Source organism: Phalacrocorax aristotelis, chromosome 14, assembly GCF_949628215.1.
Source record: "Phalacrocorax aristotelis chromosome 14, bGulAri2.1, whole genome shotgun sequence".
Lineage (NCBI taxonomy): Eukaryota > Metazoa > Chordata > Aves > Suliformes > Phalacrocoracidae > Phalacrocorax > Phalacrocorax aristotelis.
Window position 1 is genome coordinate 15,947,867 of NC_134289.1, and position 19,967 is coordinate 15,967,833.

The window sequence follows — 19,967 nt, forward strand, 5'->3', positions numbered from 1 at the left end:
TCTATAAGCCTACAGACTAGGGGCTCGACTTCAGCAGAGTACTTAGGCAAACGCTGAAATATTTATTCTGAATAAACTTGAGGAGGCACTAACTTCAGGCATGTGGAGAAGTGCCTGATGGGTTAGGAATGGACTTAACCATCCATCTAAATACTTTAATGTATTAAGACCTTGGTTTGGACAGCATTTTATATGAATTTATACAGAGCTGGAAAACAGAGGATACAGCGACTCGCTTTTACAGCTGCGGTGGCACAACAGGTACCAAACTGTGCATGTTACCAACTTCATTAAAACAGAGGAAGGTATTACATTTTTTGGGGGCTGGGGGTGTAGGTTTATTTTATTGTACTTTAATGTTTTAAGAGCCATTGAAAGTACACACACTTCATCGCGTTTCACTGCGCTCTCTATTCCACTAGAGGTCAGCCTGCAACAGAACCCCAAGCAAACAGGAACTGCTGCACGCTGGTAGCACTGACATTATTTTCCTTCTCTATTTTATCTATTAGAAAGATTTCTTCAGAGCCATAACTTAGATCTCTCACTAAAATGGAGCAACAGGAAGATATAATGGTGCATTTCATTTATGAATGACCTATAATAAATTACTATGAAGTATTCCAGGTGCCAACCGAGAGAATGCTTTGTCTGCACATGAACTATATTTCACATACTTTAATTTGGCTGACACATAAAACTCATTTGACATTTTGCAGGTATTTCTTTGAAAGGATATTTGGTTCTTGTTGAGCGTTAAGGTATGGAGGTGAGGTAACCTGGGTAGCAGAAGGTCATTTCCGAGTAGATTGTTGTCCAAGATCAGCTCTTCCAAGTAACTGAATGTTTTCAGTCCTTCTAGTGACCTGCAAACGACAAAGGCAAGAGGAAAAATGATACTCCACTAAATCAGGGAGGCCATTATGAGCTGAAATAAATATTTTAACCTTCCCTTTCAGGAGTGGGAATAGTTTTGGTTTGGGCCTGTCAGAAGAGTGAATGACAAGCATTAGTGGCAAGGGGAGTGCTGGCACTGCAACACATCCTTCACATGCTGGCAGGATGAAGGATGGGGGTCACTTAGTGAGTAGCCAGGATCCAAAACAAAAGGCTTCAGATATGGGGCCTGCAGGATGAATTTGTCAATGTCTTGTGCCTTCAGGCACCCAGCCTCGCCTGACCCTAACCTCCATTCCCAAGATAAATAACTCTGTCACAGTTCACCTTCATTCCCTGGACACAAATTTAAGTTGTCATCCATCATTTCTGCCAAGAAATATCATACCCCGCTAACAATAATAAATACAACTTCAAGTATCATTTCTTAGCAGTTACCTTACATGCAATAATAGGAAATGGAGAAGGGATATTTTTTTTTCTTTTTATTAACCTCTTAATTTGCTTCTTGAGTCCCTGCAAACAAAATAAAATGTTCTTTACAAAATAAAATGCAGAATTACTCCAGACAGAAAGGACATTTGCTACCTTTTTCGGAACTTACTGTCCCGCTGTCAAGCCACAGGTCAGACTGCAGAGCGCGGCTTTAAAAAGGAGCATTTCCCAACAGGGAAGTGCAGATGATGGCTTGTAAATAAACAAGATTCTGGAGGTATTCGTTCCTCTGACAGCAAAGTACAGGGGGAAAAAAAAAAACTAAAAAGAACACCTTGGTACCTTGTTAAGGCATCTGTTCCAAACTCGGTTCTTAATGCTTGCACGTTCCAACAGGAAAAAAAACCCCGCGCATTAATCAACTGAGACACATGGTATACGGAGCATACGCACAGACACGCATTCACAGCTCATTCACCTACCAGACACCTAAAGATATGCTGAGATTGCATGACTTGACAGCTGATCTACTATGCCTACCAGTGGGAAGATCATCACTGTATCTCCTGGCTGTTTCATCAAATGTGATTAATAAGGGAGATGCAGTCTACGCTATTTATTCAGCTTCCAATGACATTTATACTGAGGGGATTTTCTCACCCTCCCCCCCAGTTTTTGGCAAAGATCAAAATACAGCCAGGGCCCCTGTTCGAGAGTTCTAAGGCACTACTACTGGAGGAAAATACAGATATTATTAGAAAGTATATGGGTTTCAAATTTGACAATTTAACGTTTGTCTGTCCAGCAAAAACAAGATACCGCTTTTGTAGGCACAACTTACTGACTACTTACGAATCACAGTCAGAGGGTTCAAGCAAGCAAAAGAAATCAAGCACGTGACCTTTACACCGGGTACTGTACCCTAAACTATGAATATTCAAGTAACATTTGCACAACACAAGAGTGTATTTCAGTCCAAGGACTCCAAAGCGCTCGCGGTCTGTTGACTTGGCGTCTGAAAGGGAGGTCCAGCTATTGCTAATGCCATTTTGGTGCTGGGCAGCCAGACCTGAAGAAAACTTGCCCTGCCTACACCCTGTGGCATACCTCTATCGCTACAATGCATCGAGACTACAATTTTTGGAGCTGAAAGAACAAAAGCCCCCATTATAAACATTAGGCTGAAACAGCCACCGCAGTAACAGTCGCACTTTTTGCATTTGCCTTAAACTAGCTGTTTAGGAAAAACTCGATTCAGCCTACATAAACCGTGCGCCACTAAGAGCTGTGCTAGCACGCTGTATTAAGCTAACTATTTCAGTGAAGGGTCGCAGCAGGCTCGGTTTTGCCAAAGTCGAGATCGGAAGGGAGAGCAGCAAACATTTCAAACGGTGCTTTCCCCCCCAACTACCTTCAAAAGGCAAAATAACCCAGAGGAAGTAGCAGTGAGTTTATCAAGCTGTTATGAGTTTTCATTTCAGTTTATTTGACAAACCTAGTTTAGCAAATTCCCCTTGAATACTCTTTATTATATAAATAGTGGATTATTTCCAAACCTCACATTTCAATGGAAGACTTCGACTTGCCAAAGGAGTTCAGGGAAGGCCACCTTCTTGTCAACACCACAGAGCCTTCTGGGATGTTAATAGGTCCTTTGTGAAAAAAACATTGCTTGGGCTCTGGTCAGTGTCAGCATCAAAATACACATTGTTCCTGAGTTATGTTACGCAAATATAATACTCTTATCATGAGAATCAGCAAATGGTTGGCAACTGGCAAGGAGAAGAAAGCGCACATCCAAAACTGCTGCAGGGGAGGCATAAAACAAAATGACAAGCCATGAAGTGGGACAAAAGGCCTTGAAACACTAGAGGGAGTTGCCTATTGAAACAGCCTTTCTTTCACAAGCCTGGGCTGAACACAAGGGTACTAGTTTCATAGACAGGCAGAGAAAATTGTGCGCAAATCTCCTTACACCTGTCTGGTTTTGATAATTTTTGCCATGTAATGTTATTAGCTGCTCAGTTAAAAAGGAGCCGTGTTACACAGGGGGTAGCTTATTAATTGTTGTTTTCATGTCATCAGAGCAGTGTGCACTTGGTGATTTAATCACCTAAATTCAGGGTCCGGGGAGATGGGAGGGGTTGCCACAGTACAGGGAGAGAGCCTAGCCATTACCATAAATTTACATCCGTATGTTATTTTGCTGTTCACAGAATTCTTATTTTTTTCATCTTAAACAGAAGGAAAAACTAGCACCAAAACCAAATTGGTAGGATGGTTGGTAAACAGAAAAGGAAAAAAATGTGTTTGCTCCCATTCAGTGATACTTGCTACTAAATTTAAGGCAGCAATCCCTACCATCAAAATATATAAGGAAATATCGCCCAGCAATTGTACTCCACACTTTGTGGGTTTTTGTACGGTTTAGGTACAATCCACACAACAGGTTTTACGGTACAAATTTCATCAAGTCCCATAACTTCTGTGTGCCTCAATTTCCCACCTGCAGGTGGGAGACAACATCACTTACCTAAGAAAGGATTAAAATTGTGAATCAGTATACAGAAAGCATCTTTAAGAAGCAGAGGTGGAAATCAGTACCAATTACTGGCATTTTTATTTTTAATGAGGGTGAGATAGTTGTATTAATGCACTCTAAGTGTTTCCTTCTGAGCCCATTACTAGATAGGGAAAGCGTGTGTATATATAACAGCACAGCAAGAAGCACACCAACACCCTGAAAGAGATGAGTATAAAAAGATGGAAATCCCCCAAGAAAGAGAACCAGTCTAAAATTAGATCTGTGCTGTTTTCTCACAGTTCACAGCAGAAAAATCGTCTTCCCGGGCCGGTACATTAAGCCAAACCCACGATCTTACCACCGCCATACAACCAGCACTGAAGGGCAGAGGCAAGCAGTTGTTTTCCCTGGTTTCAAAAGGCTAATAAACATCACTGAGGCGTCTTGCAGGTTGCTTTTCCCTGCTCTAATGACACGAAAGCTGCCCATTATCTCACCTGTACCATCTCAGTTACCTCCTTGCAGGGCTCACACTGCTCCCAGAGGAGAGCAAGCGCTGCTGAGAGATTTCCATTGCAATTTCCAAAGTCACATCAAACCGACAAAACATCACAACGCATTCAGCGCCGCCTCATTCAAACAGAAAAAACTTTAAGTTTCCCCTGTAATTAACCCTATCCTCGTTAAGATAATTATGATCAAGCTCCCTGTCACAGCTAATATCACAGCATCATTGCCTATGGCTCGCGCTTTGCCCTCATTAGCTTACAAAAACGCTGTGCTAAAGCAGAGAGCGACTCCCTCTGCAAAACGACTTAAGATGCTCCGTAAGCAGACAGTAAATAATCCTTTGGAATACAAAGGTCTCAGAAATGTCATTTTATCAAAGTCCTTCAGCTAATCAGCAGGATTTCTTCCAGCTTTCTTTTCCATAATTCATTCATGGTTTGTAACAAAGTTTTAATCATAAAGGAATGTCATGGCAGAGATTTCTTCCCCCTCCATGCGCATGCATGGCAATTGTCAGCTACACTATTTCACACAGTCCCTCTGGCCTGACGGGGATTTGGTTACACGGAAACCAAAGAGCAGCTCTTCGTTCTGGTAATATCTGACAATGAAAACACGGGATTTTATAAATGATAAAAAGCAGAAGCCTCTCAAGTACCGGACAAACCTTGGTACTCTGCAGTTGTCCTTGTCCCAAAGAACAAGCTGCTCAGAAGTATATGCTGGAAAAGAAGTGTTCCTCGCATTTTACCCCACCCCTCCATTAATAAGACAGCTGCCTCACATGTAATGACTTTTTCCTCCTTTTTAACAGGAAAAGCGAGAGCAGTTAACAATATGTAAATGAGAGAGTTTGGCTTTAGCCTTGAAATTCATTTGCACTCTGTTGACAAGAGATAGCCGTTACCAGAAGTTAAAGACAGAGCTGGTACATAACAAGAGCTTTTTAAAATACCTTTTTTCTTGCCTATTATGTTTTTACAGGAGAGCAGAATCAACGCGAGAACCCTCGTACTAGATAATTTCAGTATTTAAAGAGTAGAAATGCAATTTCTATTTCTCCAGCACCTGCCAGCCAAGGAGCACAAAGAACTTTTTTTTTTAAACATTAATGAATTACTCTTCAAAAACCTGCTGAGCTTAAAATTCCATTTTGTAGTAAAGCAGAGAGGGGTTAAGTGACTAACGAAAGGTGACCTCCAGCAATTTTCCAAGAGCCAAGAAATAAAAACCCAGAGCTCCTGGCTTCTAGTCCTGTGTCTTAACCTCACCAAAACAAAACAAAGAGCAATAAATAAATACTATATATATATAAAAACACAAGGCAGACACGTGTAAGTTTAGATTTTGCATAGTGCCCTGGGAATGCAAAACATAATTTCACGTTTACTTGCTTTGATTCCTGTTCAGTTTTAAATTCCATCTAATCTGAAATATAGCATACAAATAAGGGGAAAAACCCAAGCCATTTCCAAGTCTGTTCTGATGGCGGACGGGGTTCAGTGAATCTTCTGTGCAAAGTCCCTGGGGCTGAGGCCTCTGTCAGGATTCAACTCTCAAACCTGCTTTGCGGGGTTCTGCTCTAAGCACACCTCTCACCTGTCAGCACAGGAGAATAACCAACCCATTTTAAAGAAAATAGAGTGGCTAGAATTCAGTTCCAATTCCAGAAAAGCGCCCACTCTCGCTATTATAATCACAAAAATACTGTAAATCGAGGTTTCTGTATTTCCTGCACACAGAGATAGTACTGGCAGATAAGCTACAAGTAAAGCATCAAAAAATGACCTCTACGCTGCTCAAGCATAATAGCTTTTCTTTTCTGCAGTCCTACTCGGTGGTTATACCCATTTCTCTGCATGACAATACATCCAAAAAGAAAACAGAATGGACTGTGTAAAGGACAGTTCTGACACAACTGCTGGCCCAAAGTAGAACAAAAACCAAAACAAAACCAAAAACAAACAAAAAAAACCATAACCACCAACAACAACAAAAAAGGCGCCCCACTGAAAGTAAAGAACCTCCAAAATTTCTAGCATGGGCCAGGCCCCAAGTTAGATCACACAAGTCATAAAACAGGAATGACAAAATCCTGTTCAATGGAGAACAAGCTTACCAATGCTTCCAGAACATGAAATGTGTTCTCTTGTCTAATACCAGAGGGAATGTTAGCATTTTGCAGGCTCCCTAGAGGAAGCATTTTGCATCATCTCTACTTTATCTGTTTCCAGCCTTCTCTTGCTAGACAGAAAATACGTGGAAGTAGCTCTTTGAATAAAACTTAAGGCAAGCGTGCGAATATGGTCAGCAAAAGAGAAAACGGAAAGAAATGAATGAGCAGAATTACTAAATACCTGGGAAGAAAAGATCTCTGTAAAAAAAGATGAAACCTGTGTTATGAACTGGATCTACAATGGGTTTCTGCGTCTTTTCATATAAAGGTCATACTTAACTTTCAGATACAAAAAAAAATTAATATCCACCCCTTGTTCTTCCTCTTTCCTTACACACTGGAAGTATACAAGCCTACGTGGGAGACCTTATTACCAAAAAAAGATTGGGATGAAAACACGTAGCACAAGAAGCATAGAGTAGAGCTATGTAAGCACATCGAAGTGGTGGGGATTCATGAAAACCCAGGATCTTAATCTGGTTTTTTATAGCCTTATTCCGAGCCTTACACAGCAAATTCCATTGCTTAAAAAAAAAAGCCCAAACTACTCAACCCCTTCAAGCCTCCACCCACTGCCAAACCTCAAAGAAAACACAAACAAAAGTAGAGTCAATAGAGAGACAAGAAGAGATAAGAGGCCTTCTGAATTCTAAATGTTCACCGCATTTCAAACCCTTTCCTACCAATTATAAAACAGAAATGCAGAATTTCTTGAGACAGATTTTGCTTTTAAGCAGCAGCTCCTCAAATGATGGAATTATCTGAAAAGCAACGACGCGGATTTATCTCATCCGTCTGTAGGAGCCCAGTTCCTCGTAACTCCCTACAGCCAGCGACAAAAGATGGGCACTTCCCGAAGGTGAATGAGACCTTCGGGTCAGGCTCCGTGAAGTACCCGCATTTGGGAGGGATGAACGTAGCCTTTTTGTCCGAAGTCTTGCAGTGAAGTTAGAAGAAACTGCAACATTAAGGTAAAATAAACTGTCACAGCCGTGCCCCATATGGGTGGATTATTTACGTGGTGAAATAACCTGCAAATCCCAATTACAGTTTTCAGTAGCTCACATTAGAGTCAACCATTCCGTTGTTTAACCACCATTCTCTCCTACCAAGAGTCTAGTAAAAAACAAAAACATACGTAATTTATAAAAAAGATAATTTTTATTTAAAAAGGTAATTTATTATCCTGGCCTAATTCTACCACAAAGCAACCAGACTGACTGAGGCGGGGTTCAACTTCTCTTCTGATGAACCTCTTCAAGTCTCAGATTTCACTGTGTGCATCAATACAGTGCCACTCAAGAGGATACCCTATTAATACAGCTCGAGCTTTATCCTTCACGTTAGGCTTCTTTCTGCCGAAGTTTTTATATTACATCTTTAGGATTAAACATGCCAAGATTTTATATGATATTACTGCTACAATTTTGTGTAAATTTAAATAAAATGGCAATCAGTGTAATAGTATAGCCTGAGGCAAGGCGGTTTTCACATAAGCCATATAAAATATTTTAAAATAATACAAAATGGATCAGAAAATGAGCTCTTAGTCATCTAATGATCGAACAAGTATCATGTAACAAAATACAGTTTGCAAAACACAGCTAAAAATTACCAAGCAGGGAGCAAGTGACTGTACACATTCGGGTTTTATCCAGGGGCATTCTGGAAAAACCACCGCTAGGAATTCCCTGCACTTCAATGGATGCGTCACTTCGATAATGTTTCTAAGCAGGGACTTCAGCGTCCTTCTGCTAAAATTTCTTGAAAGTATTCGATGAAGAATAACAAGGTAGAGGAGTCAAGAGAAGAACATGAATGTGGGAGTCTCTTGATTCACCTTTTTCCCCAATCTCAACATGGAATTCAGTCCTAACACAACAAATGGCATTTAAAAAAACTGCGAACACTGCCATTTCCTGAACTTGAAAGAATTCAAGGAAGTATTAGCGATTAGAAATAGCAAAAGAACAAGCCATGGTTTACAAAATACAAAGCTACCTGTTTAAAAAAAAAAAAAAAGAAGACAAAAGAAAAACCAAAGACAAAAGAAAACCCTAAAACCTTATCACGTATTTATTCTTAAAAGCTCCTCTCAGCTCCATGTGCCGAGTTGAGAACCTATTTATAAACCCTCTAAAAAACAGTATTATAATGGAAATATGAGCAAATTCAAGTGCAAAGGCAGTGCCATAATGAAAGCTTTACTGTATCTTGGATCAATCTGTCACTCTGCAATTCAGATAGTAACCTGACCCCTCCCCTTTTTGCACAGAGAAGGGGGGAGTAACAAGCCTGTAGAGTGAGGAGAGTAAAGCCCATTTCGACTACCAGAGTTCAGTGAGAAGGGGGAAAAGAAAAGTAATTTTTCTCCCATCTTCCACAACAACCAAGGCTGAGGATTGACAAGCAAATTGACGCACTGCTCAGAGGGCAAAAGATAAATGTTTGATGAATTGGCCATTGCTGGAGGAGTGATGGGCTTCATATGTGCATAATGGACTAGCTGCCGTTCAATTCAGATTGCCTGCCAAGATAAGAAACCATAATGAATGGACCAAGCACAGCCTGTGCCATAAGAAAGTATAATCTGGCTAGTTTTAATAAACTTAATAAAAAAGATGAAGCAGAGAGAGGCCAGGGGACTGGCCTCTGTGACCAGCAATAAGAGGTGAGAACGACTAATAGACTGCTCAAGCACGATAGCAGAGAATTGTTAATGGACGTAACACCGAATCCCTCGATGCTAAAAAATATCTTTAGAACAACTTAGGATCACAGGGATCTACATACGCGCGTGCCACAAACACTGTAGTATTCCTAACACAGCATATATCTGCCTTTTATTTATTATTTCCTTCTGCTACCTACCCTGGTTTGCCTCCCCAAGCCCCGTTATCCCCTCTGCACGGTGCCCCAGTCTGCACCCACACAGCACACCAACAGTTTTACCGACAACTCCTCAGATTCACAATAACCCTCTAATTGTGACCCAACAGAATCCAGGCTCAGTTTCCAGCAGAAAGGTTTTGGCCGCACAACTATACCACTAACTTCCACTCCCAGTGGGGAAACAGCATTTACCATCAGCAGTGGTCACACTTGGTGTAATTTCATTCACTTTTGCAAGCTCTGATTCCACCAACTATGAGAAATTTGCCAGTACCGTCATAGCAAAAAAACGCAAGACCTTTCTAGCGCAGACAAAACTAAGTTGCCAGGAAGCGTCCCTTTGGCCCGGGACTTGCTTTGTTGGATGCTGTTCCCATCTGTACCCGTAACCTCTAAGCTCTGACCTTTGGCAGCACCAGTCAGCGCTGTGAAAAGACATTAAAACCAAAATTCTTACAGCATGTTCCTGTATATGGGTATATCGCGGCGTAAAGCCCGTCAATCGCCCCCGTTTTGACGGTGAGTAGCACATACACACAGGGCCATTTTTGCTTTTCCTTTCCCATTATTTGCCCACAGGAATAACAGCGGCTCACTTTCTGATGCTTACCAGGCATTGAGACCTGAATCCGTGACTGAAAATGCTGAAGGAGTCAACAAGAGAAAAACCAGCCCTGACTTTTAAAGCAGTGGGATTAGACCAACAACCTATTTCTTTGTTAAGAATCAAAGGGCAGGAACACGCCCTTGTGTGTGCATAGAGCACACGGGGCTCGGCCATGCAGAGCTGTTCTTCCCTTCAGGTAGGAAAAAAAAAAAAAAAAAATAAAGAGGTGAAGGAAAAAGGGGATTGCAGAAAGATCCTTTTGACTAAGGGCAGCCAGAAAACACATTATACAGAATAAAATAATTGTAACGCATGTTTGTTTCCCTGTTTTATTTTTTTTCTTCTCTGATGATGAAAAATAAATAAGGAAACATAAAATAGTCTACTTGGGTAAGCATTCAGATTGCCACCCCCTTGGTGTCAGTTATGCAGCCTGGGTCATATTTTAAACGGAAATGATTATATGCAAGACGGGTGTCTAGTTTTCAGCGTAAATTTTATCCAACTGCAAAAGGAAAGTAACTCATTATCAAGCAGCTCAGTAAGGCTCCCACTACTGAAGAAAATAAAGTTTTACGACGAGAGGGTCTCTCCTCTCTCTCTCACTCCCTGTGAGTGAGAAAGTGAGTGCAAGAATAAGACAGAAAGGGAAGGCTCAGGAGTGCTGGGTGAATTATAGACTGCCTCTCAAGATTCACAGCTCTTCGTGGTAGGAGGTTAATATTCTCACATGTCATTAGGTCTGCTGGCTCTACTGATGGCTCATTGAATCAGGCAGCAAATTATTTCCTCATGCTGCAGAGGACACCACACTTCAAAGGGAAGGAGCCAGGGTCAAGACGGCTCTCCAGTTCGATTAATGAGTTGGGATCAGCAGAGGTTGCCTGTAGGTAAGAATGTGACTGAAGCTTTTGACAAAGCTGACTTTTTGAACAGGACTTGACCCAGGCCCCTTACTCCCCTCCCCACCAAATTTTATTTCCAACATTTGCCTCTGACTGACCTGCTCAGGCCTGTTGGGATAGTTTTGACCTCCTCAGTCTTTGTTACCAGACACAGGAGCTGTCTGCCTGTATTTGATGTGTCTCTCCCTAAAGGCCGCATCAGCTTATCCAGGCTCATTGGAATACTTTAGAAGTGCACAGCAAAATAAGATAAAGTAGATTCATTTCAAATTTTTAATTTTCTCTGGAAATTTGTTGAGAAGGGAGAAGGAGAAGATGACTAAAAGGTATTTCAGCTTTCAATAATACTAAGAAAGATTTCTAAATGCTGTTAAATGCAGATAAGAAGAACACAAAGATTATTAGAAGCATACAACTTACATATTAAAAAGATGGAAAAGCAGAAAATATATGTTCCTGCTTACACAGATTTGCTGACTAAGAACGTTCCTAGCAAATAATGCATTATATAGAATATTCCTCTAAAAAGTTTTTATTTTTATTGCCATGGTAGCAAGAGATTAGAGACAATTAAAACTTAACGGCCACTGCATTCATCTCTTTCTGAACGCTCAATGGTATCCTCAGTTTGATGTCTCTGAAATATTTTAATGCATATTTAAATAGATTTAATAAAGTACTGAAGTGAGATTCATTGCATTAATGTTTTTTTGAGGAGATCTCCTTAAACTGCACACTTTCTCAAACAAATATGAGTAACTGAACCAACACGTAAGCCGCTGCTGGTAAGCTTCCAAAAACCACATAGCTTCTGATTACTGAAACGAGAGCTTTGTCAATTACACCAACAAAACGGTTCACACAAGCTTCCAAACTCGTTATATATTTAAAAATTTGGTTCAAGAATATTTTACTCCCTTATGCTTCCAGAGCAAGGATATAGGTTGTTCTTCAATATTCACTTCAGTCACAGGACAACTTTTAATATCCTCTTCCTAAACATTCGGTTCACCGGCGCCCTTAACACTCAAGCACTTGTTACGTACTAAGTTCACAGTATACTTTAAAAAAACAGAATTTTAAGGTAAAATATCAGTCCAGAGATGCCCAAGGATGGCAAAGAGGTGACTGTTCAGGCTTTGCAGGTTTGAGCTTTATGTCAGCACGGATGCCCGAATCAGGAAACTACATGTATGGTTTTGAAATCAGAACGCTTTTATTTTCAAATGTGTTGAGCAAAACACAGTTCTTACAGTTCTTCTTATAGTTCTTATAGTCTTAAAACAAAAAGCTGGGGCATTAGTGCCTTAAGAAGATCAGATCATTTAGGTGCCCTAAGAACAACAGAGGAATTATAACTTTGGTGTATATTTAAAAATCTTCTAACTATCTCCGGTGTAAGGCAAATTTTCATCTTTATTCTTCAAGGTTTCTTTTTGCACTCAAACCATTATTAGCAACAGATTTCCTTACGGTAACTAGCATACAAGCCCCAAAAGCTAGTAAACAGATTATTAGACCTATAAAACTTTGGATAAAAGCCTACGACATCCATGCACAACTGCGCCAAATAAGAATAACTAGAACCCTTTCAAGGAGACTAGCTAACTGCTCAACAGCACGTCTGCCACACGGATGTGCTTCGCTCTAACGCACGAGTACACGCAGGCAAGAGACAACTTTTTCTTTTACTTGCATCTGCGCAATCTCCAGTGAACTGCGCGTTACGCGAGTGGAAGCTTGCAACGCCAGAAAAGCTGTAAGAGGGGAAACTCTCTTTCATGGGCTTGTTTAAACAAAGGACCTGTGTTACTGGGTCTGTCATCAGTGTTAATGTTATACCCTCTTTCATCGCTTTCTAGAACGCTAGTGGCATGCCAGAGACCATTTGTGAGATGTATGTATGTGTCTTGTGTAATACTCAGCAGGATGGTACGAATCCCGTCCAGAAAGACAAGTCCAGCTGGAGTGGGAGGTAACGGGCCGGTTTGACACTCCCGGGGCGAAAAAGGGAAGAGTTTGTGTTCACAGGGCAAGGGGGACCCACCCAGTCGACACAAAACACAGTCATCAACAGTTCCTAAACACAATCACCGAAGCTTCTGGTTTCTGACAGCACAAAATCTGAACTGATGGCACGACTGAGAAGGGGCATTGCTGAGATACCCGGACCCGAAGCGGTAGCTTCTGGAGTCCATTCCAGGAAGCCTAGCGAAGATGGATTCAGCTAGCGGAAAGGTGACCTGCTAAGTACATGCAACGACCGAGTTTCGTATTTGTCCGTGTTTCCATTCCTAAAACTAAAAGCTTTCAGCAAAGTCTTACTAAGCAGAACTTTGTTTTGCTTTCAGTGTATCGCTGTTTGAGAAGGTGGCACCAATTACTATGGAACAGTGTTTCCAGGGAGGTAACAAATCTAACCAAAGGCAAAAAGAGCAAGTACCTAACGGCAGAGGAATTAGAAGGCCCAGCTGCAATGAGTACTCTTTTACACCAACTTGGATCTAGTCCATCTGGGGAACTGTCGCCGCAATTATGGAGTTTGGGAAGGAACTCGTAAACTCATAAATCACCCTTGCAAAGAGCAGAAAGCAAGGAAATACCCCGTGACTTTTGGGAATCGTTACCACACGCTGCACTCGGTCAAACACTCCTGCATGATAACTTCTCGGCACTAAATGTTTGTGCAACCTTTTTGTGTTACTGGGCCTTATGGTAACCCTGCAGAGATTTATATGAGTTCAAATTCAGAGATAAACATGTGCTTGTATCTTTTTGATGTTTGATAATGCTCTAATATAATAATCTGTTCACTAAATCAGTTTAGTCAAGTTGCGGGGTTATGCATTTCAATGAATCTCTTGCAACATGCATTAAAATTGTTTACCTAAGAGTTTATATAAGTAAACAATAAATGCATGGTCAAATCAAAGTTGTTAGTTCACTTTGAAGTTCATGTTGGGTTTTGTTTTGGTTATTTTTCCCATTGCTCATATGCAAAATAAAGAGTGATATTAACACGTTGCCTCAGCAATGGAAGCATACAGTATTTAACAGCCAAAAGCATTTGGTCAAAACAAGACTCCAGAATTCAGGCTCTGAAATGACAAAGATTATCACACTAGGAATACAATTTCCTAGAAATATACATGGTAGACAACAAATACATTTCTTCCAATTCATATATAATTTAAAAAAAAAAAAAGGAACATGCACATCACAAAACATGCTGGATAGTGCCCTCCTGTCAGTGTCCTCCTTTCTACCCAGCAAGTATCTTTAAAATTGAACCATGCAAAACACCAGAAGGGAGAGAGAGCAGGTGAGGATGTTACAGTCCAAGAGGATGGACTAGAGAACCTATGGCAGGCTTTTTTGTGTTGGGCTTTTTCCCCCCCTTCAATCCCTGAAATTTATAAGACTGTCTAAAATCTGCCTGGGAAAGTGGAGCCCAGCATAAATCCCACCTTCAGAAGACAGACAACTGCGGATTTGATAGGCTACAGATGAGGAAGATGATGATGAACAGTCAGCAGAACGCAGATGGCTGTGATTGTGCGTTCCAGGGTTCAACCACCCTCTCGATAAAGGAAAGCTTCCTGATGTCCAGTCGAAACCTCCCCTGGCACAGCTGTGAGCTGTTCTGAAAGACAACTGATATTCCACAGATCAGGGGAAGGCAAGCAGAATGAAGACAACGCTATACTTTGATATCTGGGTTTTTTTCACTTTTTATTGTCACGCCAATACACACACAGCCTACTGAGGGACCACAAGGCTTCATTCAAAACAGTACCAGTTCAAAATCAACACTGTTTTCTATCACATCGGAATAAAATCAAACACCATAAGAAGCTGAGGTTGAAGGCCAAATTACAAACAGAATAGGCTAGTAGCTGAGGATGTGCTGTTATATACACTGTCAAACAATTATCTAAGTCATGTACACACTTAACATATTTGGAATTTAAAAATTCAATATATAACTCAATAAGTATGTAGTTCAAAGTTTATTTCAAGCTTTGAACAAATATTGAGTAAGAAAATTTAAGGTGTAACCCAGAATAGAGGCCTGATTATTTGTGTTGCCACTGCCTCCAGGTTTTTAGTCCAATCGCCTACAAAATTAAATACATGAGCAGCTGCAACTTACTATGCTGGAATCCTCAGCACGTAAGTAATATAATCTTTTGTACAAATCAACTTAATAAAAAACTCAAACCCTACCACTTCACTGAGTATAGCTAACACCTGACTGCATGTTGAGTTGAACCGTAAACCCAGCGGTGCTCCAGGACGCACCTACCTCCCGCCGCGACACGATGGCTGGGCCTGGCTGCGTGGAAGTGCTGGAGATTCCCGGACAGAGATTTCTCCATTTGAAGTCTACATTGCAGCCACCGGCCTACCTTCAGCCTAAGCCATACGCTCCCTCTTTTGTCCGTAGAGGGATTTGACGACAATTAGATTGCTGAGGGGCACATAATCTACTCAAGCCACAAAAATAAAGATGTAATTTACCTTCACACATGATGATGTGAACCCGCCCGGAGTGTTTTGAAAGAAAACAGGGAAGTGAAGTATCACAGCAAGCGTGTCTATGAAGCATCCTTGCTGATGGAATTAGGCAGTTGGGTTAAAAAAAAAGAGAAAACCCACACCACACCCAAGCCAACCAACGAACCAAGTAAATAAGTACAAGCAAGTAGGCTCACTCATGGCATTACCGGATTTCCAAGCGCCGCCACAGTGGCCACCAGCCGCCCGCCGCCAGCCCCTCCCCGTTTCCAGAGACCACATCAAAGTGCCTTGGCTGCCTCATGGCCTTTTATAAAGCAACTTCAGCCACTTAGGAAAAAAATGGCTAAATAAAGGCTTGGACTTCAAACATTACAAGAAATAAATTGACAGGATTTTGTCTGGAAACCTTGTCTCGTCCTTACTGAAGGCTAAAATAAACTTAATTTTTTGTTAAAATTAAAGCAAAAATTAAATCATCTTATTATGTAATTGGAACTAGGCCTCAGGCGCTAGCAGTAAAGAAGGGATTAAGGCCTCCACCACCTGGGTTGTCATTCTCATGGGCCCCATTACCACCCCCTTATTCGTTTTTATAGCCAACAGATTAAAATGCGAGCGCCGCAATCTTTGATCTTTCACTTGCTGACACAAATCCTTTCAAGCCTCCAACGTTTTCTGCTGAGGTAATTAGTACTAATTAAAAGGTTTCCAACAGCCTTTGCTCCACTTTTTCCCTCCAAAGAAATTGCTTTTACAAGTGCCTTCCATCTTTGAAATGTATGCATCGTTCACTTTCTTCTTTATCTGACTCCCAGAGATCAAGTAGATTAGTGACTCCATTATTCCCCAAGACAAAGCCAAACAACAGGTTTTTACTATCTCCCTGACCTGTTGAGGTGCAGGGTTTATATTCAGAAACAAGTGCCTCTGCTTGTATTAAAAGACAGTCCAATTATGCACTAGCAGACACAATGCGGGGCTCCTACATTTAAGAATGGACATCATTTAAAGATGTAGTGTTTTCTCAGAAGAGAGAGAGAGGCAACCGTTCACTAATCAAACTGACAAGTTGTAGGACTAATAATAGGTCTTGCTTTGTTTTCTTTTCTTTTTGTGTGTTTGTGTATCAGGCAAGATACAAACAATTTCTTCCTCTTCCCCCCTTCTCCCACCCTCTCCTCTCCTCTCCCCTTTCTTCCCAAATTTGAACGATTGATTCACATTTCCTACTAAAAAAAAAGAGTTTAGGAAGTACTGCCTTGAAAGATTTTGAAAGCAAAGTCCTGTCTGAAGAAGTTTTTGTTACTATAATTAAATAATGTGTCCTGCTACAGGCAAGCTGATGGCTGGAAAAATAATTACTGAGATGAAACCACTCTTTTATAGTACGTCTGAAGCACTAATGAAAGTCCAAGATTAAAAAAAATTAAAAGCTGCAGCAGAAAGGAACAATATTTTGCATTGAGAAAGGGCTGTGTTTTGAATTTACAGGTTTTCAAATGATCGTTCAATCGACATGGGCACTATATGGATCATTTTTCTTTATGAAAACCTGGAAGCTTTACACCTGCTGTGATAAAAATAAATTACACTTCATGCAGCAAAAGCGCTATTCAAAAAAGAGGACAGTTCTCAAGCTCTTAAAGTTCTCACTTCCTATTGAAAATGACAGCAGCGCGCTCTCACGCCGTAGTATCTCTGGCACAACAGATCAGAAATCATACACAGAGCCGCAAGAGGCCATCTACCTCATCATTAGGCGCTCAGGGGTCTATCCCCCTCTCGCAACGCGAGCGCGGGGCTCCTGCTGGCGCTAATGGCAGCTGCACGTGCACACCAAGGACAGAAACAACCCGACGGCGCATCAACTTTTCTGACCCGAACTAAGTTAGAAAAGTTTTTAAATAGCCGGAAAGTCAATAACTTGCCTCCTAATCATGCCAACTCTTCCACTTTACTTTCACAACTGTTCTACTACGGTAGTAATTCCTTTTGGTGTAACTTTCCTCAAGAGGATCTAAAAGCACTACAATCTCATCAATTCAGCTATATTATGCCCCTGTGAATTGAGTTTTATCTGACATACCTTGCCCAAGGTCATATGGAAATAATATGGCAGGGCCAGGAATTGCATGTTTCGGCATCCTAGTAGTTCCCTGCTTTAACCAGCAGGCCATACTCATCCTCTATGCACGCACAATAACCAACGGTCCTAGAAGTAGGAGATTGGATTAGCCTTTCAGCCATGGAAATGCTGAAAAAAGGTTTTTCACAAACACAAGTCTTTCAGATTTGTTATAGATTCAAAACGCTAACCAAGAAAGCAAAAATGCAAACAACAGTCTGCGAATCCCCTAATGTAACGGTTCTAGTCCCCTCACCTTCCCAGCGTACGGCCGCTGCTGCCTTACGATGTCGGGCAATCCCTGCCGAGAGAACACCAGACCTCAGCTCTGGCACACGCAAGCAAAACGGACCACGTGGAACTCGCAGCCAAGCCTGGGCAGCTACGTAAGCCGTGCAAAAACACATTTACGCTGCCTCTTCCATCAGAGCAGCCTTTAGGAACAGCACAGCTGTTGCCACACTCAATACGACCTATCTTGGGTGCAGGCTTTCATGTTTACCAGATGTTAAATTCTTAGATTCCAATTAAATTCAGGATTACAAATTATGAAATTTATAAAATATTAGAATTTGGACCATAGCATGGAGGAAAATAAACTCCAATGAAAAAGAGGTGAATATATATGTGTGTATGTATCTTTCCATATCCCAAATCGACATCTTACATCATTAACTAGAAGGTGCTATTAAAGATAATCTGATAGAAGCGACCTGCCAGATTCTCACCTATTACTAAAATAGCCTGTGACTTTAAAGCAAAATCAACGTTAACGACACACGCTCTAGAGAGTCTTTGGGTCTTTCACCTTATGAAATCAGAACTGTGTAAGGAAAGAGATTTTATTAAAAATCAAACACACAAACAAAAAACCCAAACCTGTTTCAGGGAAAAGCTGCAGAGAAGAGGGGTATTTGGAAAGGGGGGGCCTGAGCAAATACCTTTCACTTTAGCAGGGCCATTCTCAGGGACGAAGCTGAAGTATCACCCCAATGCGCAAAATAATTAGACTGGCTTCAAAATTATAAGCTCCCAAATTATTATGTCACTTCTTTCATTTGAGCTTTTCTTGTTTATTCCTGGTTTTGCATGTACAAATGGCTTTCATGTTCATCAGAGATACCTCCTTTTCAGTTAACAGCTAAAACTGACTCATGAACAAAAAAAATTAGAGATGAAACTTTAGGGGAAAAAAACACCCAAGTCATGAAGCTCACAATAAAATCATATTCTGGCAGCAGAGTAGGCAAATTTAACATACATATTACAGCAAAAGGAGGAACATGAGCGTCGTGTTTGATGCTTCAGAGCCTGTGCAAACGAAGCTATTCCAATATTTACTAAGGAGATACAAAAATATCTGACAGGCTTCTTGGTGACCAAAACTTGCTTGGCTACCTTACAAGCTTTTTGGATACCTTGGGATCTAAGCAAATCCCCAGTTGTCAAAAGCGGCAGAGAAAAGGGACAAAGAAAGCCCCTCTCTTCCCTAGGTATTCAGCTGTGGCTCTCTCCAGACCGCAGTTGCTGTGGCCTCAGGGTTTCATTATTCATCTGCTGTGGGATGCAAGGACCACGAGCAGCTGGCCTTTTAACATATAGGAGGAAGGGAGGAAAAGACCTCCACGAAAGAGATACCAGACCAGTTTTTGGTACTCATCTCATAAAATCTTTAGTATTTATTGCAGTGAGGGTGTGAGGGGGGGAACACGTTATATACACTACGCCGTAAGTCTCTTCCCTTCTCCCCCAACCCCAAAGGGTAAAAAAAATACATTAATAACCTTCGTAGCTGCCCTGCCATCTCAGTACAGTGTGCATGATGAAAAACCAGTAAAAAAACATTTCAATTTGAAGTTTCCAAGAGGTAATTATAAACAAGAGGAAGAGAAAAATATTTCTGAAATTATGAAAAATACCTTGACAGTGACTCCCTTAGACTCACATTTAGCCCTTGAAAAATATTCTGCCAAAGGGTGCATTTTGACAGGGAAAAGATGAAGAGTGGAGAGAAGAGGCAGCAGTCTGTCATAATTGATGACACCGCAATGCAAGCTGAAGTCAAGACTGAATATTTACAAAACTCATTCAGGGCAAGATTTTTAAAAGGCAAAAAAAAAAAAAGCCAACACAGATGGGCCAACTTTCTGAAAACATAGCGAGGCTGCAACGGGCCAGATTAATGCAATACAGTCAACAGAACCACGTCTCACACACAAATTAATTCAAGGGTCTTTTTCATAATTCAGGATGGTATGAGTTTCAATATAAAATGAAAAGGCTGGAAGAAATAAATTTTTCAGTAGGAACCTGAAAGGCTGTGTTTGGATATGTTGTTTTAACACATTTTACAATGGCACAGCTGAGCTGGGTGC

At 41.0% G+C, this 19,967-nt stretch overlaps 1 protein-coding gene across 3 annotated transcripts in view; it reads right to left on the bottom strand.

Moving 5' to 3' along the window:
• Nucleotides 1-19,967, bottom strand: part of LRMDA (leucine rich melanocyte differentiation associated) — a 676,631-nt gene that overhangs the window by 299,214 nt on the left and 357,450 nt on the right. For all 3 annotated transcript variants that reach the window (XR_012663092.1, XM_075109328.1, XM_075109327.1), the window contains exon 3: nucleotides 735-866. Coding sequence is in view for 2 of the 3 variants with exons in the window: in XM_075109328.1 (XP_074965429.1) it covers nucleotides 735-866 (132 nt within the window). In the remaining variant the exon portion in view is untranslated. The remainder of the gene's footprint in view (nucleotides 1-734; nucleotides 867-19,967) is intronic.